The sequence below is a fragment of the Symphodus melops genome, assembly GCF_947650265.1.
Source record: "Symphodus melops genome assembly, chromosome: 9".
In the NCBI taxonomy this organism is placed as follows: Eukaryota; Metazoa; Chordata; class Actinopteri; order Labriformes; family Labridae; genus Symphodus; species Symphodus melops.
Window position 1 is genome coordinate 4287098 of NC_136699.1, and position 23482 is coordinate 4310579.

At 43.0% G+C, this 23482-nt stretch overlaps 1 protein-coding gene across 4 annotated transcripts; it reads right to left on the reverse strand.

Moving 5' to 3' along the window:
- Nucleotides 1-896: 896 nt before the first annotated feature.
- sec24b (SEC24 homolog B, COPII coat complex component) lies at nucleotides 897-23154 on the reverse strand. Of its 4 annotated transcripts, none has more exons than XM_079352077.1 (24): nucleotides 22817-23154; nucleotides 21584-22243; nucleotides 20733-20861; nucleotides 18951-19073; nucleotides 15125-15208; nucleotides 14307-14470; nucleotides 13379-13563; nucleotides 13107-13209; nucleotides 11248-11371; nucleotides 10837-10946; nucleotides 10135-10247; nucleotides 9842-9960; nucleotides 9456-9511; nucleotides 9144-9350; nucleotides 8416-8539; nucleotides 7401-7559; nucleotides 7130-7303; nucleotides 6129-6239; nucleotides 5624-5799; nucleotides 4777-4914; nucleotides 4583-4687; nucleotides 4241-4333; nucleotides 3570-3673; nucleotides 897-1831 (listed from the first exon to the last, which is right to left on the reverse strand). In XM_079352077.1, exons 1-24 carry the CDS (start codon nucleotides 22908-22910, stop codon nucleotides 1717-1719), a joined length of 3570 nt encoding a protein of 1189 aa, XP_079208203.1. In that variant the 5' UTR covers nucleotides 22911-23154; the 3' UTR covers nucleotides 897-1716. The 4 variants fall into 4 exon arrangements, with proteins under 4 accessions (XP_079208203.1, XP_079208202.1, XP_079208204.1 ...); XM_079352076.1 differs by having other exon boundaries at nucleotides 11248-11374; nucleotides 22817-23153; XM_079352078.1 differs by lacking the exon at nucleotides 22817-23154 and adding an exon at nucleotides 22588-22682 and having other exon boundaries at nucleotides 11248-11374.
- Between the last annotated feature and the right edge of the window lie 328 nt (nucleotides 23155-23482).

A 23482-nucleotide genomic window follows, 5' to 3' on the forward strand; every position in this document is an offset into this window, starting at 1 on the left:
CTCTTGTTACGAAGAAGGAAAGAGTTCTATAGTCAGTTTTATTTCTGATGTTGGTCAGAAAATAGTTTGATAAGTTTGCATTTTGGACAATTGGAATGGTTTTGAACCATCAGTGTTTAATAAGGTGGAAGTCAAACTGCTCAGGTTTTTTTTCCTCGTCCGAACAAACACACAGGAACACCTGTCTGACCAATCCGATAACAGAAGGGTGGAGGGGCTGTGATTTTGTACGGCTGTTGGCCAGGTCTCCCTTGTAGAAGAGTATAATATAATATAATATAATATATAAGTGTATAATCTCATTGGGATGTCTTGAGAAAATGAAATCTCCTTTTTGTAAATATGGTTACACAGGCCAGTTATAAGGATCCCTTTGCTTTTACTTACATGTTGCTAAAAACAGCCAACATTACATCATTAAAAAAAATGTTCTCATTAACTGTATGCAGAAGGATCCTGGTGAATATCCCTGTGGGACTGGTCCCTCAGGTCCAAAGTCATTCTTGTGAGGTAGAGACTATAGGTTTCTCTTTCTGTCGGTCAGCCCTTTGATTGACCAGCAACAAGTCCAGTGTACCGCCGCTTCTCATGAAAGCTGGAATCAACTCTGGCCCCCCTACTGCCAAATGGAACAAGTGGTATAGAAGTAATGGATGGATGTGATCTCCCACTATGAGCTAACATCAACCTGGGGGCCAAACTGGGGGCCTCTTTTCAGCAACATTTAAACTAATGTATAGTGCTACTTCAATTCACTCTGTATTGTATTGAATAAAATGCATGTAGGCATCATAAGCTCCATTGATGTCTTGTGTGTAAGGAGAGCAGGGGATGTTACATCAATCAGGGTTATCATCAACGTCACTGAACGCTCCATGACATAAAACAAGCAGAGATGGTTTTTTTGTTTTTATTTAATAAGCTGGTTCATAAATTATCGCACATAAAAGATTCTTTTCAATAGTTACAAAGTAGAAAGCAACTTCAGTTAGCGCCTGGAGAAAAAGAAAACAAATGACAAGAAGACAGTTTGGGAGCGAAGGGGGAAGTTGACGACGCAGAGGAGAAAAGAGGGGGGGGGGCGGGGTTTAAAACATCCAAACACTGTCGAGTTAGGATCCCGTTACACAGACTGGTTCGGTGGTTTTCATCTTCCCTCAGACTTGTGGCAAACAAAACAAGTGGCATGCGACTTCAAAGCACATGCCGAAAAACAACATCAGGAATGCTTGTTTCTGTTCTCCAGTGTATTCAAAAGAGCCTTCAAAAGGAAAGTGAAGGAGCATAAAGAAGGGAATAAATTAGAAAATAACAATAATAATAAAAAAAAATGACGGCACTAGCTACATGTGAGGCTCACGAAAAAAAAAAAAAAAAAAAAACTAACACGTGCTGAAGTGGCATCTTCTTGGCTCGACTTTCTCCCCTCCTAGTTTTCTCCGGAGCGATGATGCAACGAGACACTGGAGCAGCTTCATTCTTCATTTATGTATTTCTATAATTCTTTTCTACATCTGATCCTTCTGATGCTCTAATCCCGGCTGAGCGATGAGTGGATTTGTCACAGTGAGGAGGAAACCCTCCTCGATAACACCAGACTGACAGGAGCGATGTTTTGATGTCCATCAGCTAACTCTAGTTTTGACTCTATGAAACTGAAGTCCTTTTTCTCGCTCTGGTTTGAAGACTCGACGTTTGTCTCTGCGTGATCACAGCCTACTTGGACATCTGCTGCTGAACTTGCTGCAGGAATTCATGGTAAGAAGACGCCGACTCGGATCGATCCTCCACCATGTGCTGAAAGAAAGTGGCTTTAGACGAAGCGTCGTCCCTTCGAGGAGAAAAAGGAAGAGAAGAGAGGAAGGTCAGAGGGAGACAAAGACCTGCTTGTTAGGACATGATGTGAACAACACAAGACGACACTTTCTCTGACTGAATTAAAGAGTAAGCAACCTTCACACTGACATGAAGAGATTCCTTATTGAAAGTTAAGTTAACACAAGCACTTACTAATAATTTTAACTATTTGTTTGATTGGTATAAACTCTGAAAAGTGGACACAAAAACTCCAACCATGTCATCTCCTCATAGAGTCGAGTATGGAGGTTCTTAAAAAGCCACATTTGTATTTGTTGATCTGTCAGTCAGGAGAGCAGGCTTTGAATCCAAACTTCTTCTGATTTACTTTCTGAAGTATGATCATCTTTCTAAATCTTATAAAGTAGGTTCAAAGCCTCAAACAAGGCAAACTGTGACAGTTCCCAAGTGTTCACTCCACCGCAGATGTTTAGATACAGGGACGTGTTGTCTGCTATCAGTTTGGACGTACCAGGTAGGAAACATTCGGTGACTTGAAGTCAACAGGAGACGTTTCTTAGTAAGTGAAGCTAAAAGTCGCTGATTTCAGCAGGTCAAGCTAAAGGAGCTAATGCTAGCTGGAACTCTGAATGTCTGACAACAACTAAAGCTAAACCTTTTTTTTTTAGGACTTCTGGTTTGAAGCTACATTTACTCCAAGTCGTTTTGATCTCATTAGTCGATCATTATTATTTCTCTAACAAAACATATTGTCCATTGCTGACCTTTAGTAACCTCATTGTTGTGCAGCTCTGAATGACAAAACTCCTGACTCACTTTTAAGGTTACATTTGACACTTTTTGCACGACTGCCAGCGGAAATCTATTTCAACATAACACGGCCATTTCTCATCTGTCAGTCATTCAAATGGTCCATTCAGCTGCCTCTCCGTCCATCTGCACTGACATCAGCTGAACCTCCACGACAGCGCTGATGTAAACACGCGGCGCTGGAGTAACAATGCAGCGCCGCCGACGAGGGGAGACAGGAAGCAGAAACAATGAGCTCCCTGTGGAAGTCTTTAGCACCGCTGTCAATCAATGACCTCAGCGCTTACTATGTGTTTACACTGAAACCTCAGACTCCGCCCTGACCTGACCCTGGCCACGCCCTGTTTCTGTGCGTGCCACAGTGACTCATTGGTGAGGCGTATTAGTCTGTTTTACAGATGTCACGACACAATGACAGACGAAGGAGAGCACAGATGAGATTATTACCACATTAAATATTCTTTAGAATCAGCTTGACAGATGTGACAAATACTTGATGACAATCAAATTATAGATTAGTCTGGTCTTTGACAAATCCCCACCAGTAAGGATGAGTTGTAAGTTGCAAAGCTACGTTGATCAATTGTTAAGCATGTTGATATTTAATTAATCAACAGGACTGATAGTCGCCTCTTTCAGACAACATTAACGTCAAACATTTGGACTCCTTTCTAGTGGACCAAAAAAAAAAAAAAAAAGGGTCAGAGAAGGGGTCTTTGTGGACCTGGACCCTCCCAATGTTTTAGCGTGAGCGTTGGAGGAAGTGAAACTCATCTCAATGTTGGGGTGATTTTAGGTCACTGTTGAGGCATCTCGCCAGTTTTAAACCCTCTTTAAATAATCACTCAACTCTCCCTAACCGTGTGACATGGGGACGTCAGAGCACATCTGCGTCACATCGGAGAAGTCAGATGTGGATCCAGATGTGCGGCAGTGCTTACTTGATAACATGTATCATGGAGCTGAACGCCCGGTTGTCCTGCAGCCAGTCGAGGAGCGCTCGTACTCTGTCCGACAGAGGAGTCTCCAGCTCAGGAATGTGACTCTGGATTCACAGAGAGGAAGACAAACATCAACAACAATGGGTTTTTTTTACAGCGGTATGTTCCAGATAATGCAGATCCACATCTCGCCCACACACACTGCGGTCAACTCAAATATGCCTGGCGTGGTTTTGGAGTGTCGGGTTTGTACAGTAGGTGGCATCGACCCCTTTCTAGAAGAATACAATAAGCAATATAAACAAGTGCTGACGGCTGCTGTTTGTTCTGGATGTCTAAATCGCGCCCACACTGTGGTGGTGACAACAGAGCTTTCTAGGTAACTGCAGGGGTTGTGAAAAATACAAAAAGGCCACGCCAGCAAAATCTGTTCTGCTGTATGTGTGTTTTTTTTTAATAAATACAGAAAAAAGCAGCTCTGTTTTTATTGGATCTGTGAGTCACTTTCAGGGGAAATAATGCACAATACTGCCGTTGCATCATTCAGAAACAACTGGGCGTAGGTGTTTCTACATTAGAGGAAAAAACAATACAGGCATTTCCCCATTTCCTTTTACTGTGTACTCGGGGAGCACCTTATGAAACGAGCTTTACAAAAAGACCCTGCTGACCATGTTGGGGGGTATGGAGGCGAAGTTGGCGCAGCCCAGAACATCTCGTATAAACATTTCGTTGCAGCATTTTCCAATCCACAAGTAAAAGACCTGCACAGATAAAAAAAACAACATCAGTCTGAATTGACAGTTTTTATTCATTTTAAAAAGACAAGAGGAGAGAGCGTGAGAGCAAAGCTTTTTGATTATCTACACTTGTAATTCATTATACATATGTACAAAACGTCCAGAGGATGGAAGTGTTGTTTAGCTAGCTAGCTGTTGTTAACCTGAGCGTAACACAAACACAGCACACAGAAGCCCGTTCTGGGAGCGTGTCGGATAAAAGTGAGTGCTTACGTAGCCACAGTCCAGAAGGTAAGCTCCGTCTCTGCTTATACTCTCAGACGACAGGTGGAGCAGGTGAGGCTGGGGAACCACTGAGTCGTTCAGATGGAGCGCCTCCTGCAGGTGACACAGATATTTGAGCGGATGAGAAAAAGAGAACTCGAAGTTTGTCCCATTTATTTTAGTCCCATGAGCAGGTGTCTTACCTGGTCGGACATGTTGTCCAGCCGGTACAGATCAGGATGAACCATCCTCATCAGCTGCTCCAGCGGCTGGGTCTTGAACTCACACATGGCAAAGACCCGCTCATCCAGCCGCGTGCTCGTGCCTGTCCGCAGTGCTTTCTGCGAGGGAATACAGAATCATAACTGTAACCAAACCTTCCTACAGGTCCAGGACCTCAAACTGAATTATTGATACCTGTTTGTCAATGTTCTGTTTGTTATCCTATATTGATTAAAAGTAAATGACTACATGAGAGTTATCTGGTTCAATGCAGAGATGTGAGATGTGAAGCAATCCTGCAGAGGATCTGTTGAGGAAAGAAGAGCTCTATCCTGTTTCTAGTGTCCACTTGGAGTTTTTCTCCCATGGCTTAAAACAATGACAGAGACTTTTTTAATGTCTGGAAGAAAAAGCATTGTATTTTATGTTCATCAAACCGAGACAGAGTAAATGTCAGTGATCACGTTCAACTGTTAGAAAAGATGAGTCAGGTTTATAAACGTAGCACTGGCAGACAGCGGTTCTAGGAGCTTTACTCAGACATCACCGGTGATCAAGTCGAAGCATTTAATGAGAGAACAAGGTGTTTAATAGTGGCCGGACCTAAACGGGTATTTATCTGACAGAAGGTGTGTGTGTCTGAAAGTGGACACACCCTGAAATGTGTGAATGAACAAGTCCTGAACAGATGAATACAGTCATTGGAAAAAGCAGGAGTGGACGGGAGGGGGAGTGATGATGATGTAGTCTGTTCTTTAAGGATGTGGAACTATTTTAGGATTACAGGGTGTTAATGTGAAATGTGTGATTCACGTCCATGAGCCACACCTGTTTGAGCAGGGCCAGGATGTAAATGGGGAAGAGGCACATGGAAGCGGGCACGACCAGGCCGGACTGCTGCAGGTTGGACACGTTGCTCTTGTAGGCGCTCACGAAGTCCACGACGGCGTTCACCAGCGCGTCACGAGCGTCCGACAGGCTGGACGTTATCGACCGATCGATTGCTGAAAGATGAAGGCGGAAACGATTTCAGGTGAAGTCCTGCATCTCACAAGGACAAGAAGCTGTTTTATGATTAGACAAGTTTCAATTTCCCTTGTTGCTTCTTTCTAATCTAATTCTCTATTTTCATCTCTGCTTTTTTCTGTGTCACTCAAATGTATTTGAAAAATGCTTTTAAATAAATCAAATATAATTCAAAGGGCAATCGAACCAATTGACAAGTTCAAGACGGAGCAGAAGATTATTAAGAATGAAAAAAAGATTATGTGTGAAACTAATGTAAAGTAAGTCAAGAGGAAATAGTGTCAGCTCTGATGATCCAGCGACTCACCCATGTTTGCTAGCAGACAGGTGATGGCCTGAACATCAGCTCCAGCGTACACGTCACTGAGCTGGTTGACCACAGGTAGACACAGAGTGTGGACCCGGATTCTCCTTTTTCCTGCTCGGATAGACGGAGAACAATGGAAATGAAAAGATACGAATAAAAACGTATCAAGAAATAAAACAAAAACAAAAAGTTAAACTATTATCTAAGAAGCTGGACGCTTGTAATGAGCACAATTAGTTGACTAAACGGTGAAATGTCTGCAGCAGCTTTGTCCTTTATTTAGACAGTGGATAGAGTAAGTAACCAAGAAGGAAAAGGATGAAAAGCAGGAAAGGAGCTGCATGTAGAGCTGAACCCAGGACTCCACACTCGGCCATCAGCGCCCCGTACAGGTTAAAAGTTGTGTCTCGCTGTGACACACACACTGCCGCTGGACGGGTCTGTCGCTCAGGTTAGCCGGCCACCGCTCTGCTGCCTGAATGTGAACCAGCACAGTGGACTGATGTCGACGGAGTAGCACGGGTTAACTGACAAACGACCACTCGACTGGAGCGATGCAAAGCGGCTTTCAGGACATGAACCTGCAAGGAGGACTGAAGAAGGACTGAGGACTCAAGAGACAAGACTTGTTCTCTTCCCTTTAGACTCGTCAAATAGTCTGAGACTAAATTCCTGTTAATCGACGAGAAAATGAGTCACTGAGACCATCCCTTGGTTACAACAAAAGGCTGCATCATTGAACAAAAAAAAACAGTCATCCATGAAGGCAGGTCCGTAAAAATGCCTGAAGACATTTGGATCAGCTGACGTTGTTCATAATCAGTCATGTTTTTATACTGCTGAAAAAAAAGGAGTTTATCCTTTCAGGAAAACAGCTTCAAAGAAAAAACACTTCAAACATTAAAAATAAGCCGATAAAAGCACAGCCTCCTTTAGTTCTCATTTTAAGTGTCTGACTTTAAAGAATCTTGTGAATGAACAGAGGACACTGTTCACACTACCTTTACTCGACGTGTAGAGCAGAGCGGCCTGAAAGCAGGCCAGAGACGAGTCCGCCAGGGAGTCTTCAATCGACATCTGGACAGCGAAGGCAGAGTCTGGGTTCACATTGGCCAGGGACAGCAGGTCAGTAGATCTCACAAAGAAGTTTCCGTGAAACGTGTGGATGGATAAACCTGAGGGACAAAAAAATGAATAAATAAAAGCTTTTAAAATGACAGGAGTTTGAACACAGGGCTTCTTTGTGCGTACGACGTCAGTGAGCCTTTTTACCTTTAGTGCATCGTATCCTCATGACTGCCTCAAACCCGATCTTCCTGGAGAGGTATCGATCCAGATCTCTCTGGAACTTCTCCAACTGAGCCGGGTTGTGGATGAAATGGAAGGAGGGGTAATAAAAGATGCTGCCGGCTGAATACTTGGAGATACACGCTGAACAAGGAGAGAGGAGAGAGGAGAGAAGGAGAGAGGAGAGAAGGAGAGAGTTCATGAGTTTCTACACAAACAACAAAGACTTTCCTTCAGGTTTTATTAACTTCTTCTGTCATGCCTTCAAAGTAAAACCCCAAATCAACAATCAGTCTTCTTAAATTTAAATGAACACTCGATGGTCACTTTGTGTGGGCTTAAAAAGACAAGAGCTCATGAGAGAGAGGTGAACGTTATTTGTAAGAGCAGCAGCTTATATCATCTTTGATCAACAGCTGTGAACAGGAGTCTGATGTTTCCAGCACTTAGTCCACACCTGGGCCCAAGTATTTATGTGTTCTCTTTGTTTTCATCCGTAGAAGTTGATCTTTTTCAGGCTGATAAACTATCTCCACTCCTGACAGAGACTCTCTTCACTCTGAAATAAAACAGTCTGCGTTTCAGATGAAGCAAACCACGAGGAACGTCTGCAGCACTGATGAAGTTCATCACAAAGACACCGTCAGGCCCCACAGATCCTGTCTGTGTGTGGAGAGCTTAAAGCTGTTGAATGTTTGCTGTGTCAGACTGTCATCCTATTTGGATGAGAAAGCGCAACATTTTCCAGATGAATCTTTAAATTTCTTTTTTGCTCCAGGTTTTTTTTTTCTCTCACTGACAAAGGTGATAATAACCCAGTGAAGGACCGAGACACAGAAGACTTTTTAAAACATCGGAAAGATGTTCACACAAACACGATGAGACACACAAGGTCAAGGCACAGGAAACAGGAGAAATCAATAAAACCCATAAAATCACGGACATCAGAACAATGAATAAAAATGTGGACAGGAGAGGTGTCAAAGTGAGAGGTACTTACATACAGAGGCGAGGTCAGTGTACTGAGAGCTGAGCAGGAAGAGATCCACCCCGATCTGTTGACCCGAACAGTCCAGTGCAAGTTTCTTATAGAAGTCTGTGGCCGGGCCGAGGTGTTGAACTCCCTGAGAGACAAAAACAAAATCAGACAGGTTTAGAGAATATGACTGTTTTACTGATTGATGATATGGTGAAGATGCAGACTGAGAGCACGCTCTGTAAGCTGGCTGTGAAAGGAAAGATCCATTGTTGGCTCTGTCAGAAGTTTATGCTCTTTTATTTTTCAGCCCAAAAAGCTCAGAAGCCAACACACATAAAAGCATGCTCCCTGAGAAGAAAACATCTGGTTGATGTTTAATGTTTTTTTTTGTTTTTTTTGGACAGTTCAAAAATAGACCACAGATGATCAAAATCAATAAATCATTGATTTGAGATGACATGAACACTGCTTTAGAAAGATCATGGATGTCATATAAAGGATGCTATAATCCTCTTCATACTGGGCTGTGTTCGAGTCATTCTCTGCCTGTACGTCATCCATCGTATGGTTTGTTAAGGCTTCATAAATCCCTGACATCTCAGCCTAAAATATCCTTACTCCTTATAAAAAAAGAAAGAAAAGCTGGCAAAAGTTGATAAAAAAAATGTAAGAAGAGAATCTAAAATAAAGCACTTAAACGTCTCCATCACCTTTAAAAAGCCTCCAAAACACTGAGGTGTTATTCTCACCTTATTGCTTGAGCGCTGGTTGGGGTCTTCCCTCGACTGCAGCGCTCCGGCACCCAGCGTGGGCAGCTGGGTCTGAAAGACGGTGACGCGGCCCCCTGTTGGCGACATGAGCTTGAACGCAGCTTGTAAGGCCGGGCCGAGGGCGCTGTGAGTCTCTCTGCTCTGGCTGAACATGGCCGGCAGCGACGTCAGCAGATCCTTCACCAGCTGAGCGGGACATTCAGAGAAACGGTGATTTGAGGAAATAAAAAAAAAAAAACAAAACAGTGGAGACGTACGTGATGGGAGAGAGGAGCGAAACATAGTGTTTACCTCTCTGCTTTCCTTCAGGTTCACCATCAGACTGTCGTGAGACGGTATGAACACGTCTGAAAAATACAAATAATAGACATCTGGGTAAGAGCAGGAAGAGTTAGACACATTTTTATAACACTTGCAGAATATTTAAAACACGCAAAAAGAAGCTGAAATCAGGTTTGGACCTGCAGACGTTAAAGCACATCTGCTCATCCTGTGGAATAAAAGTGTTGTTATATAGATGTTAACGTTGTTCACATTAAACTACAGAAAAAAACAACAAATCCTCTGAAGAGGAGTACATCCTGAAACATGCTTTTTGCTTTGTTGTCTCAGTAAATTCAACGTTTCACCCCCCCGTGATGATCGAACTAAAGCCTGCATGAAATCGATGAACGAACCGTCTATGTCCGACACCACCAGCATCTGCGGCTGGGACAGACCCTCCTGCAGGTTGTAGAAGTGGATCGTGTTGTCGAAGGTGACGAAGCCCACCCTCGTACGTGAATCTCCAGGCAACCTGAAAACACACAAGTCTTTGTCACGACATATTCAGGTGGAGAAGAAAACAGAAGAAAAAATAATCTAACTAACTATGACTTAAAAGACGTCAAACACTTCTGATTTCTGTTCATTAAAGACACAAACGTGTGAACCCGCCACGTGTTTGAGGTGCTTTTCAACAAACACTCACTTATCCAGGTTTTCCAGCAAAGAGTCACAGAAGTACTTCAGGTACCCCGATTCCACAGCGTTGTGAGACACATCGAGAACAAACAGGTAGGCTGCTGGCTGAGGGGGCCGCAACTACACACACCAGAGAGAGAGAGAGAGAGAGCGAGAGCGAGAGAGAGAGAGAACACACACAAGATGAGTGAAGACGACGTCAAGTGGATACAAAAAAACGTACTAAAGGTCTGACAGAAAGCTCGACAGATTGTTTCATTGTTCTCTCTGCCTCAGACTCTTTAGCACAGCATTTTATCCAACAGCTCTTTCATCCTCGCTGATGAAGATCCAAATAAATAAGTCAACATTGAGGAAAGCGCTGACTCTGCCTTCAACTGTGCAGCTCCTTCACGGCACCTTTTGAGTCAGATATCATCGAACATGTTTTTATGTATTTTATTCTCTTATACATAATCTAATAGTCTAAACTGCTGTTGAATCTTTTTTTACTTTATCTACTTTTGTGATCATCTTTTTACACCAAAACACACAGACTAACTCCAAGTATTAGTGCAGACTCGAGAGAGAGGAATCGATTATTGCACCTTCATACAATGTTTCAGTTTTTATATCACCCTGCTGTATATTCATTTCTCAAGATGAGAGCGCCCTCTGGTGGACAAACAATCAGCCAGCAGAGAAGGAGGGAGCGGAGGAGAAAGTTTACCATATAATCCGAGGAGGCGATAAACTCCACTGTGGCGTTTTGGACCTCGGGCCTCTTGTGGGGCTCGCCGTATGACCTGGTGACCGGGTTGTACATGAACTCATCTGGAACTGAACAAGGAAGAGGAAAAAGACAGCAGGCTTTTAAACTCCCATAGATCTTGACATGTTCTGAATCCTAGTTTACGGCGTCCACATTTTTATGAATTTGCCTCATTGCATCTAATTTCTTCTCGTATTATTCGAGCTGGACATTCACATATTCATTCAATAAGATGGATTCATTTACCTGTGCTGGCAATTTTTGCAAAACCCATTAAATACATTAGCCTTGAACCTTGAAGAAGTGTGACATGTGGAAACATGAATAAGCACATCCCCTTCTTCCAACCGGAAACTGTCTGACTCTTACCATCATTGACTCGGTAGCAGAGGTTGCACTTCCATCTGCGCTGATCCAGGAAGGTGACAAACGGGTTGATGTAGGTTCGACATGAGCGACAGCGCACTATCGTGTTCGACGTGATCACCGGTAGCTGCTGCAGAGAGAGCAGGAGAAAAAGGAGAGAGAGAGAGAGAAATTGAGTTTTTGAGAGAAAGAAGAAAATCGCACGCTGAGCTGTATTTTCAAACATCTCAAGGCGACAGGCCTCCGTTTTTCCAAATGTGACCTTTTTCGAAACATTCCTCAACTCATTACTGAAGAGCGGCTTTGTTTCTGCCTCTCAGGGAATGCGAGGGAACACATCTTGAAACTCAAGTCTTTGTTTGACCCAGTTTTCTGTCATTGTTTCTATGACTCAAGGCCTTCTTCTGCTGCACCATGTGCTGCGCTCATGATGGAGTAACGTCTCTGTAAAACAGCAAAGAGCAGTGAAGTGTTTAGCTGCTCTTTGCAGAGTGTCTTAAGATAGACACGGTTATAAATTAGCAGTATACAAGTAAAGCTTGATTAACTTGTGTTCCTCTCTTTCCCTCCGTGCTGCGACAGCTGAGCGAGACGCTTTCATTGTCTTGCTGTGATGTAAAGCAACAGACTCACATTTGAAGGGGGTTAAAAGTTTCTGTCGCTGCAGCCATGATTATGTGACCATGTTGAATTTTTTTTTTTTTTTGTGTGAGTTCAGCTCCATCAAGCTGACGGTAGGTATTACAGACAGAGAAGCGGGGAGGTTCAGGTACAGCTGAGAAACACTTAAAGAACACGTATCATTATCATTATTATGACTCCATGTATGTGGCCTCTCTTCTCACCTCTGACACCACATCAGCTAACACTTTTATAAATACACTCACAAGGACTCTCCTCCTCTTGACAGTCCTTTAATCACTTGAGCTGTTCGTCACAGGGAGCTGACAACAACAGACTCACAACTGTTTCACTATGTTACAAGTGAAAGCACTGATGAGAAGAACAAAATCTGACGTTAAAGACGGATCCTGGGGGGGGGGGGGGGGGGGGTTGATGTATTTTTACACATCATCACCTCCACAGGTTTGTTTGGAGAAGGCCAAACAAAGAGGGAGGATTTAAAGTGCTGTTTTATCACAGAGTGTCGAAACTGATAGAAAATAATTCATAATAACAAAAAACAAGAACTCAAATCCTGAAAGCTAACGGATCTGGAAAGAAAAAAAAACTCCTCACTAGGGAAACAAGGAATAAAAAGGTTTGTTTCTCCACACATCGCTGCATGACCTCATAGACTTGATGTTAAGATGGACAGCAGCCTAGCTCCCCCTGTTGACTGACTGCAGTAAAGGTCATAAACCCCGCCTCCTCCATGCTTAAAGGTGGGACGTTGTCCAAACAGGAAAGTGTCGAGACAAGTCAAATAGAAATGTATCAGAGAGTCAGTGATAATTGGCATCATGCTGTATTATGTAGTATTAATTTAGAGTGGATGGAGCTTCATGATTGACAGCTCTGTTAACGAATGCTGCTCTGCTGTGGACTGCATCGTAATGTTGTACAGCGGGGAGATGGAAGTGTGTTTTTTTTTTTTTTTTTTTTTAAGTTTTGTTTTTGGCCTTTTTGCCTTTATTGTAGAGGGAGGACAGTGGATAGAGTCGGAAAGGGGGAGAGAGAGTGGGGAGAGACATGCGGGAAAGGGCCACAGGCCGGACGCGAACCCGAACCCGGGCCGCCCGCGCGAGGACTGTGCCTCAATACGTGGGGTCGCGCGCACTGCCGCTGCGCCACCGGCGACCCCGGAAGTGTGTTTTTTAATATGAATATACAGTCAGTGGTTGACATTGATCAGATCATACCTGCAGGTCTCTGAAGGGGTGCAGGAGGAGTCCCAGAGGGAGCCTGGCCTTGTTGAGTAGAGTCTGGGTCTGTGGGATGCTGCTCAGGGTGCACCTGAATGTCCTGATGAAACACGAGAAGAGGGAGAGGACAAAGAAGACCGAGACAGCGTGAGACAATCAGGGCCGTCATCTGTCCTACTCTCTCCACTTTTTCCCCATCTCTTCATATCTTAGAAAAATGAAAGACGTGAGCCAGTAAAGTAGCGTGAATAACGTCTGACTGCACTTACTGTGGACTGCAGTTGACCTTCTTGAGGTCAGGGCTGAGGTTGGGTTCGGGGGCTTCGAGGGGTCTGGGTGGCAGCAGGCTCCTCTCCTGCAGGAGGTTGATCGGTGTCAGCGCCTCCATCTCCAGCTCTGGCACCCCGCTCAGCCCCCCGAGAGCCGCAGACAGCTGAGACAGGTTTGGAAAGGGCTGAAGGTGAGAGAGAGAGAGAGTGACATAACCAATGATTAGTAATAGAGAGCTGCTGCCTGAAAGGGCCGGACATTCAAACTTTGGTCCAGAGTTTCAGCCATGCTGTGAATAAAATCAGCGTGAGGACAATGTTTATAAACCAAGTTTTAAATCAGATGTTTTAAATGTTTCCGCTTCTGTACAGTATAAATAAAGCTCGAGGTTATGAGCATCGAGTCATGTGTTGAAAGGATGTATATATGTATGTTTACATGGTCTCAACAGAGGCATCAACTTGTATTGAATCAACATGTTAAATTATGGGACCACTACAACACAAATACAAGCGAAACTGAAGAGGCCTTTTTGGAAAATGTGATCCTGAGCTCTCCCAGCTCCGCCATGCGTGTGTGATGTTGTTCCCTCACTGTGTTGAAAATCACTTTCTTGAGAATTAGCTGCTTGAAAATGAGGCTGTGAGAGTGAACAACAACAACAAAAAACACAGTGAAGCTACGGAGTGAAACAAATGTGATGTGAAAGGATTCATTGTCTGTTTATTCATCACATTCAACGTACAGACAGAAATGATTTCAGTCTCACTCTTAATGACTTCAACTTAACTTTCTGGTTTTTTTTCCAGCACAGAGGAAACAGCTGTTTATAGAGCAACAGAAGACTTTTTTAAACAGGATATTCAGAGATCTGCAGGTTTTTCCACTTTCACAAAGGAAATGACAACAAAGGTGACTTTGACTCACCTGGGAGTACTGCTGGTAGCTCGACTGTCCGTACGGGTCGTGAGAGGGGGAGGAGTTAGCGTGGGAGGCCGGTCCCTGATGATAGGCCGGCTGCATGTTGGGGTAACCATAGCTACCGTAGGGCGCAGCCTGGCTGGTCATATCGTTTGAAGGCGGCATGGAATCTGAAATAAAGAGAGTTTTATGTCATTCACATGATTAGAGAGAACACCTTTATGTTCAAGGTGTGCTTTCACGTATGTTACCCGTGTGTCCTGCTTTGTTCACTTTTCAAACGTGTTGGGATTGATGACTGCGTGATGACCATTGTGTTTCACATTTTATTTATCAATAATCAAAGCTGCTCTCAAATTCAAACTGACGTACAAACCTCTCTCAATTCTAAAGATCTTGAACATGGAGTCATAGAAAGTCTTCTTCTCTCTAAAGGTTTCTGTTTAATTTGTCAGAGAGGTCAAAAGTGAGAGAAAATGTCTTCCAGCTTCAGGCTGTCAAAATGTTGCCTCACAAATAAAGGCGCCGTAAGAAAGGAGTGCATTTCCTATAATGTGTGGAAACAAACTTCAAACAGCTGAAAGGGCCAAACTGAAGCACAGATTAGGAGAAACGACCTTTCTGCATCCCCAAAGTCTTATAAAAACAGCCTTACCCTATGATGTGGTGCTGCACACATGAATGAATTAACACCAGCTGTTTCTGCAGCTGTCCAGTCAACATGTCTTTTTGCATTCAAACCATTAGTATTAACAGTTGTGATGTAAACTGCCCAGCACACTGTTAAGTAGAGGAAGAGCAACATGCTTGTGTATAAAACATACCAGGAAAGTTTCCTCCTTCAAGGGAATCATAACTGTTGGGCACCGGAGAGGCACTGCCAGTCGATGAAGAGGAGGTGTCACCGCCTGACCGAGGAAGAGAGAGGAAAACACAGAATATTAGATCACGAATGAAACAAGTTAAAGTCTGGAGGGGAAGAGGAACATGTTGAAATAGTAAGTCAGGCACCGAGTGGGAATAATAAATTAAAAATCTGAAATCCAAGTAAAAAGGACTGAATGCTGAAAAGGAATTCAGATGTAAATAAAATCCATTCAAAAAAAATTGGGCGTCTCGACTCAACATAAAAAGGAGCTTGAAACAGAAAGAACAAAAGACCAAACATTAGGAGGATGAAAAGCAGCAGCGTTTTCTTCGCTTGACCAGGACTGTTGTTGTGTTTGGACTCCCTGGGGCGCTCAGAGCGAGCGAGAGCGAGAGAGAGAGAGAGACGAGTGGAGCGACAAACACGAGGAAAGGAAGCACTTCAGTCTCCAACAAGCTGTTGAATGTTTGGAGAAAAGCAGAAGCCACTAAGGAGCAACAAATCATGCAGGAAATGAAAAATTATGGAGGATTCCAGAAACATGAGAACTGCAGATGCTCACAAAGATAATGTAATGTGTACGGTGTTACTATGTGTTATTATTAATATAAGACTTATAACACACTCTATTGATGGAAACTTTTATAAATGAAAGGATTTAAACAGACGTCCTCATGTTGTCGTTTTTAGTGAGCAAAAGGTTGATGTAAACAAGGAAGGTCTAAAGATATTTTTTATTTTATTGAATATATTTTTCAAAACGAGCCTCCATGAGGGCCAGCTGTTACAGAACAAGCTGAGTGAGGTAAATAAGACGCCGTTATAAAACATGCAGCTGATGAACAGACTGGCGAAAAAACGAAGCTGAGATCTGCACCAAGAAAAGATCAGATCCATGTGTGTCCAACAGCTACAGGAAAAAAAAAAAAATCTCAGTCACATGTTGGCCAAAAAATGTAAACGTCTGCCTGCAGTCTGCGGTAAGCTGCATGATCTGTCATCACAATGTCCTGGTTTGACATGTCCTCTCTCTCTCTCTGTAGTCTCCACTGTATCCTATCAAGTAAATCAGAAAATAATCCCTCCCAAATAAAATCTTGTAGATGCATTATGGAGCTCTTTTTCTCTCATGAATAGTTTTTTTTTTGCCCCAAAAGGATTACAAGAGCTGGAAATGTGAATGAAGCCATTAATCCACGTGGGCCAAAAGAAGGGATCAACAACAGCGAACCAAGACACGGCAGGACTCTGGCAGAGAGCTCATTGGACGGGACAGGATCCAATTATGTCTGAGTAGAGAGACTACTGGATTATCTGCTCAGGAGGAGGAGGAGGAGGAGGACAGCTTAGTCCACCTCCAAGAAGATTCTCCTACCATCTTCTCCTCCTCTTGTTCCGTCAGCACACAGATTCATTGCTTACTCCAAAGTGAAAGGTTGAAACTGTGTATTCCTATGAAGCAGGTGCCTGACCCTTTAATATTAGTCTTGAGACTTTTTAGTCACATGACAACTTTGTGTGCGGGGGGGCACGCACAGTGCCGATACTGACGATTAAAGCTCCATTCACACTGTGGCTGACCCCTTCCTAACGTGTTACTACTGATCTGATTATGAGCCATCAATGTGAGACGCAGAGAAGAAGCTGCTAGAAGTTTCTGGTTTATTCTTCGGACCGCTCACCTCTGGAGTGTTTTGAAGAGAGAAAACATAAACTTAGACTTGCATAAGGACTACCACAATAACAGGTGGCACATTGTGTCGGTGAATTAGGATGAGGATTATCATCTGGTCCACTTAAAACCTGATAAAGAACAGATGTGAGGATTTTCAGCTCGCTTGTCTTTTGTGAGACTACATATTGAATATCTTTGGCGTGAAGGGAATTTTTTAAACACTTTTTTCCGTTATTCCGACTTATTTGAAACTGAACGTAGAAGAGAAAACCGAGAAATATAAAAAAAACACATTCCCCAATTTATAGATCTCTAAGAAAAGATTGAGCGGCCTTAACTATGACAAATCTACATATAACTAAGATCTGCTTACAAGACCCTACACTGACTACAGAAAATCTCTAACTTGAATAAACGTGTGTCATCTAGAGATCAACCACTTCATTGCATCGGACAGCCAGAGAGAGACGCCAGAGATTTGTACGGATCACAGGGGGAAACATGGAGAGCTAAAACAAGCGTCTGTTTTCATTTATAGAGGTGTGAATAAGTGCTAACCCTGGGGACCAAATCTTCTCCTTCACCCATGCTCTGTGGAGCGAAGCACGAGAGTCGGCATGCACACATCCATACAGTCAGAGCTCTGACCTGCCGTCAAGGGAGCGGTTATATTTAAAAACTTGTTAACCTCTGGCTGATGACACAGCTCCTGAGGGAGAGCTCACAGCAGAACACCCGAGTGGTTCATATCACACGAGTGCAAGAGACTGTTCAGTATTAGGAACTCATTGTACAGTCTGAATGAACTGTGACGCAAACTTTAACATTACAGTTACATATTAACATTACAGGCTTTTTTTTCTGGTCCACACTTTTGGTGCCTCAGTGAATAATTATGTTTACATTTTAGCCTGAAGGACTTCAGAGGGGTGAAGATACTGAAGACACAATGAGGCGTACCTGGCTTCAGAGCTGGCTTCAGGAGGAGAGGCTTTTGGGAGTTGCAGTGCCTCTCAGTCAGGGATTTTGTGTTGCTGTGTTTAGTTAAATTAGTTTTGAGTTGATCTGTGTTTAGTTTGTCTTTTAATAAATCCTTTAGTTTGACTTTGGTAGGGTGCATAGTTTGTTTATTATCGGGTCTATTTGTGGGTTTGTTGTTCGCCCAATTCACATCTGACAGTGATGTTCATGTCTTTCTCAAGTAATGGGAACATTTTCGGCCGCTGACCGGAAAAGTGTGTGCTTCCATCTTACAAGTTCGCCAGGTCTGCATGACAACAACTGACAAAACTAAAACCTTCCCAGTACACGGTAATACCTATTAAAAAAAATAATAATAATTCTGTGGAAAAACTGTGTACCTGGCAACCAAGAAGCAAGCTGCCCTAATGTTGATAAACGTTCTGTTGTATCAGCACTTTTAAAGCACTTGAATATGAATTTGAAATAAAAGAGGAACATCTAAATTACACAGAGACCCAAAGCAAAAAGATTTGAGCCAAACAAAAACAGAAAACCAAGCTATTGATTTTTGTTTTTATTGTCTATCAGGATCCACAGTGAAGCTGCTGCGAGTGATTAGAGGTGCACTTAAAGACAGGTGGTCACGTCCCAAAGGCTGCTGAGAGAGAGAGAGAGAGAGAAGACCACATTCAAGGGCTTCTCCTTTCAGCAGCAGAAGCTAGCTGAGGCTAACGCAGTTCAACTTACCTCTCAGCCTTCTAGAGATTAAGTTTCTAGTTCGCTCTGAGTGATGAATTACACAGTGCAGATTAGACACAATTAAAAGATGATCCAATGAGAGTAATGATGACGGGGGGGGGGGGGTGAAAGCTGTTGAAGAGGCAGCAGGGAGGAGAGGGAACAATCTGATTAGCCTATTAGAAAGGGACAGGTTCGAATGATGATGAAGCTTGTTGGCAGGTGGAGTAAAAGTGACACTAAGACAAAGAGGACGGGGCAGAGGATGAAGATGCACACATTGAAAAAAATAGAAATGTTGTAGTTTTCTGTCTTGAAATGGGAATCAAAAAGGTTTCTGAAGAAGAACTGAATGGTTTCATGGGGTTAGAGAGGGGCAATTGGAGTAGTAAAAGCTAAAGCAGACCTGCTTCCTCATCCTCCTCCTCCTCCTCATCATCGTCATCATCAGAGCTGGATGACGATGGGGCTGCGGTGGTGGCAGGGGCAGAGCTAGCTCCACTATTAGCAACATATCCGTACGGCACGCCTGTTGGAAGGGGGGGGGGGAGGTGGAAAGGATACTGTGAAGAAAACTTTGAGAAGACAGCGAGGCACGGCTCAGGAAGGAAACTTCGTTTGATAGAAGATGCTGGCGTTGTTCTCATAAAGCAGAAAAACAACAGAGGGGATGACTCTTAAAGCCTGAGCAGATGTTAGCATCTTTACTCCCTTGTGTGTTTTTTAAATGCCTTTACTTACAAGCGCATTAAAAAACAGATCAACCTGAAGATGCACAACATCACAGGGCCGAACACAGGCATGTTGAGAGCTCAGTTTGGACTAAATTAACACAATGATGGTGCAGCTTGTTTACAGTTTAACATTAGTTTTTAGCTTCTGGGAAACAACTCAGAAAGTGTTTAAAAAATGACAACATTTCTTACTGAAAAAACCTGACAGTATCGTCAACTGTTGTTTAACTCGCTTTCTTTCTGTAATTACAGAGGCAGAAGAAAGAGATTTCATTGTTAATTCGATATAATATATATCAAAATACAATTGTTTATTTAGCATGTTCACTTGCACAATGTTTTTTTTTTCATATCATGTGTGTCTAATCCAGTTTATTTCCAGGTAGGACAAAACAAAAATAAGTTATCCCTGCAGCACTGTATTACCATGATGATGTTTGCATAATTTAGCGACTTCATGCAAAGAGATAGAGCCTTTGAATCAGACTTTAAATATGCCTCCCAACAGGAAGAGACACCGCTCAGGAGGAGTCACACTTTGCATTAAGGGTTGTTGCTTCAAAAAAAAAAAAAAAAAGTCCTCCAAAAAGCATTTGACAGACTATGTACACACACAACAGGTGTTAACCTGGCATCCAAAATCTATGTTGAATATGCTGGAGAGTTGGAATGGTGCCATGAACAGTAAGACTTTATGAAGGTAACATTACCTGGAAGATCATCCAAAATTGTTTTGACACTAATCAACATCATTATGTCAAGGTGTGGCCTACGTTTGTCCTTCTGTACATTATATTTTCCTGTTTCCTCAGGCTAAAGGACTGGGACAGAGGAAACCATGCAAAGTTTCACAGTCATTAGATCGTTTTGCAACCTTAACTACAATCACATGCAGGTGCAGCAGGTGCAGGAGTCATTTGGTTTGAACTCGTGGAGCTGACAGTGGAAAGAGTCACTCGCCAAGGTTAGAAGAAACCACGACCTGAAACTCTTATATTTGAGTAAACACTCACACCTGCACATTTGACTGTGTGTGTGTGCAACAAATTTCGTGTGCTGCATTGCCAGAGTGCAGCTGTGAACATGTAAACCATTCACTGTCATTTTAGAGCAGGATTTCAAACTGCACATTCAAACGCAGACTTGTGGAGAGCTTGCACCAGAAAATAAATCAGAACTAGAACAAAAATAAAGAGCTGCCTTTTGCTACTGCTGCATTCATAACTGTCTGATAACTGAAGAGGACTTTCAAATGAGAGGTGAAACATCTTCATGAACTCCAGCTCAAGCTAAACAGTTTAAATAACTCCAGGTAACATCAACGTTTTATATAAAGACACATTAAAGCCTAGAGGAGGTCAACTCTTCAACCTGCCGTTCATTTTAAGAGCAGTTACACTCATCCTCTGCGTGTCTCGAACCATAATGGTGATATAATAATGTCTTTGTCTTACCTTGATGGTGGCCTGGTGAGGAATGGACTGAAGTGGAGGGAGTCCCTGAGGGCAGTTGGTCTGCTTCAGCGCCGCTGTAGGTGTTGTAGCTCAGAGAGGACTGACAGCTTTGGTCATAGTGTTGGTGGACTGTTGTTCAAATAAAAACGTCAACAAACAAAAGGTTAATAAACATATGGATAATTATAGGATGATGTAAAGTCCACAAGGACTGACATCAAGAACACTGAAACTGAATTTTCTCAAGTAATAACCATTGATAAATTATTGCTACGGTCACATGATTGATTTCATGTGGGGAATTTAAGTTAATTTTAAACTGACTGTCGAGACGTTTTTCATGTATTGTATACAGGGACTTTTCTCATTACGGTATTAGTGTGTACCTGTCCTAACTGTCAACACAAAATGATATAAAATGTGTTCACAGATATAAAGATATAATGTGTGAACACAAACTGTCCTGGGACCAGTTGAATGCAGGTGAAGTTTGCTGTATAATATGTTTTTTTCTTATTCTGCCATCAGCAGCTTGAAGAGCTCCCCCTCTAGGTAGACTTAGTTAAACCTAGTCAATTAAAGTAAAGGTCACAATTAACTGCCACACTTTAGTTCTGTATTACATTAAAGTTAAAATAAGGGACACACACAGAGAGAGAGAGACGTTAACTGATCAAATCGTCTGATACCCACACCTCTTTTATTATAATGTGATAACTATGTACGTGTGTTTTTACAACACCATATGCACATAGTTACCCAAAAAAGAAATCACATTTTAAGGAACATTATGGGATATACTGAGAATACCTCACTTTCTAGCCTTGTTGGATGTAACTATTTACACGTACCTGTGCTTCCTTGACCATTGACTGTGGGCACATGCTGATTAGGAGGGGCCACACCATAACCAGGCTGGACTGCTGTCGTTGAGGCTGGCCGAGAGGTGCTGTACTGGTGTAGGGGTGCACTCATCTGCGTAGGCAAGACTCCTAGTGTGGTGTTGTTCTGGGTGGAACTCAGGGTGCCATATTGGCTATTTCCTGGTGCAGAGGGGTAAGAGACAATCGGATGGAGGGGAGCTCCAGGGCCGCTCGCTGAAGGAGCAGGCACCAGAGTGGGCTGCTGCTGCTGCTGCTGCTGAGAGGTGTGCTGCACTGGGGGAGGGTGGTACGACTGCGGACCATAATAGGATCCGGATGTAGCATATGGTGGATGCTGCTGCTGGTTGTACTGGGCATGTGATGGTGCAGGTCCTGAAGAGGGGACTGTAGGATATGGCTGAGAAGGAGCAGCACTGTATGGGGACGGTGCTACATGATGCTGAGGGCCGGGATGCTGCTGCTGATGGTTGCTCTGGTAGTAGTTAGCACTGTGGGCACTGTTCGTAATAGATGATTTACTGGAAGCTGGAGCAGGATGGGCAGGGATCGTGGGATAGCTCTGATGTTGAGGTGGGGGTCCATAGCAGCCTGTAGGTGGGTACACAGATTGGTATGTCTGTGCTGGACCTGAAAACGAAGAAGTACACAATTTATAAGCTTAGATGTTTAAAACTACAAATGTTGCAATTTAAGTGAAGCAGGATGGAAAAAAGCCCCGGACAGAGATGATCTGTATCTGTGAACAGGTTTCATCAGCAGTCAGGGTTCAATTGGAAATAATCATCCCTGACAGCACAGCAACTCATACAAAGTAAAGTATGTCGGCGTAAAATCAATAAACTGGTTGTTTTCCCCCCACACACTCAACGCAAAGTAAACATTATTAAATGATAATGCGCCACCTGTCACCCAGATTTTATCTCGCTGACACTTTGCTAGCTACATGCTAGCCGCTACCTCAGTTTTAATACCTCTCTTAGCAGTGAAGTTAGCTAGTATTAGCATCAAGCAGTGGCTGAGGTTTATTTTTATTTTTTTCAATTTAACAGGTCACCTATAACTTAAAATTCACATAACTGTTAAAAATCTACACGAGGCTACTGTTGTACTTAAAAAAAAGAACAGACGTTAGACTATCTGACATCATTTAGCATGCTAATGCTAGCCCTCTGGCTAATCGCATCCTCCGGCCTGCTGTACCGTTCTGGTGGGGGGGCGCAGCTCCGCCGCTCGGGCTCGACTTCTGCTTGTAGTTGACGGAGCTGCTCAGATTCGTGAAACCCGGCGCAGACATCGCTCCTCGTGTCCTCCCTTCCTTTACGCCCACAGATATACGACTGGGTACATGCACAATATGAGCTGTACTGTCCCCCACCACCCCCCACAAATGCGGACAGAGAGGCTGCTTGTGATGGGTGAAGAGCCGGGCAGAGAGGCCAGCAGGTCCGCTCGGCTCAGAGCTGAAGCCTCCTGCAGCCGGAGGATGTTGAGGATCTGAGTCCTGGCTCTGGTCCTATCACTCCCTCTTGCGGATTTTCTATTGCAGTGAGTGTAACCAATTTAAAAACTTGAATGCATTATTTAAATAAATAGATATAGTAATAATTAATTCATACCCTACTATTTAACTAAGACACTTAACTGTTTAAGTCCTATATTTAAAATAATTGACACCTTTTTCTACCATGTTTGACTTAAAAAGTCAAATTATAGTAAGTAAATTATTTTTATTTATGTGGTAGTATTTTTGCAAAGTGCAAACATTTTGTATAGCAAAAGATTATTATTATTATTATTATTTTACAAATATACAGCTTTTGAAGTCTCCTTTATTGTTTGGTTTCGATATTATTTTCCCTCTTCTGG

What these genes read in the sequence shown, in the direction of transcription:
- sec24b (XM_079352076.1), bottom strand. Translation starts at nt 22,910, where the DNA reads ATGTCTGCGCCGGGTTTCACGAATCTGAGCAGCTCCGTCAACTACAAG. An exon ending in TCGCCTCCTCGGATTATATG is followed by an intron (nt 10,248 to 10,836) that starts GTAAACTTTCTC and finishes TGGTGTGTGTAG; the next exon opens with TTGCGGCCCCCTCAGCCAGC. An exon ending in GGTGGTGTCGGACATAGACG is followed by an intron (nt 9,512 to 9,841) that starts GTTCGTTCATCG and finishes TGTATTTTTCAG; the next exon opens with ACGTGTTCATACCGTCTCAC.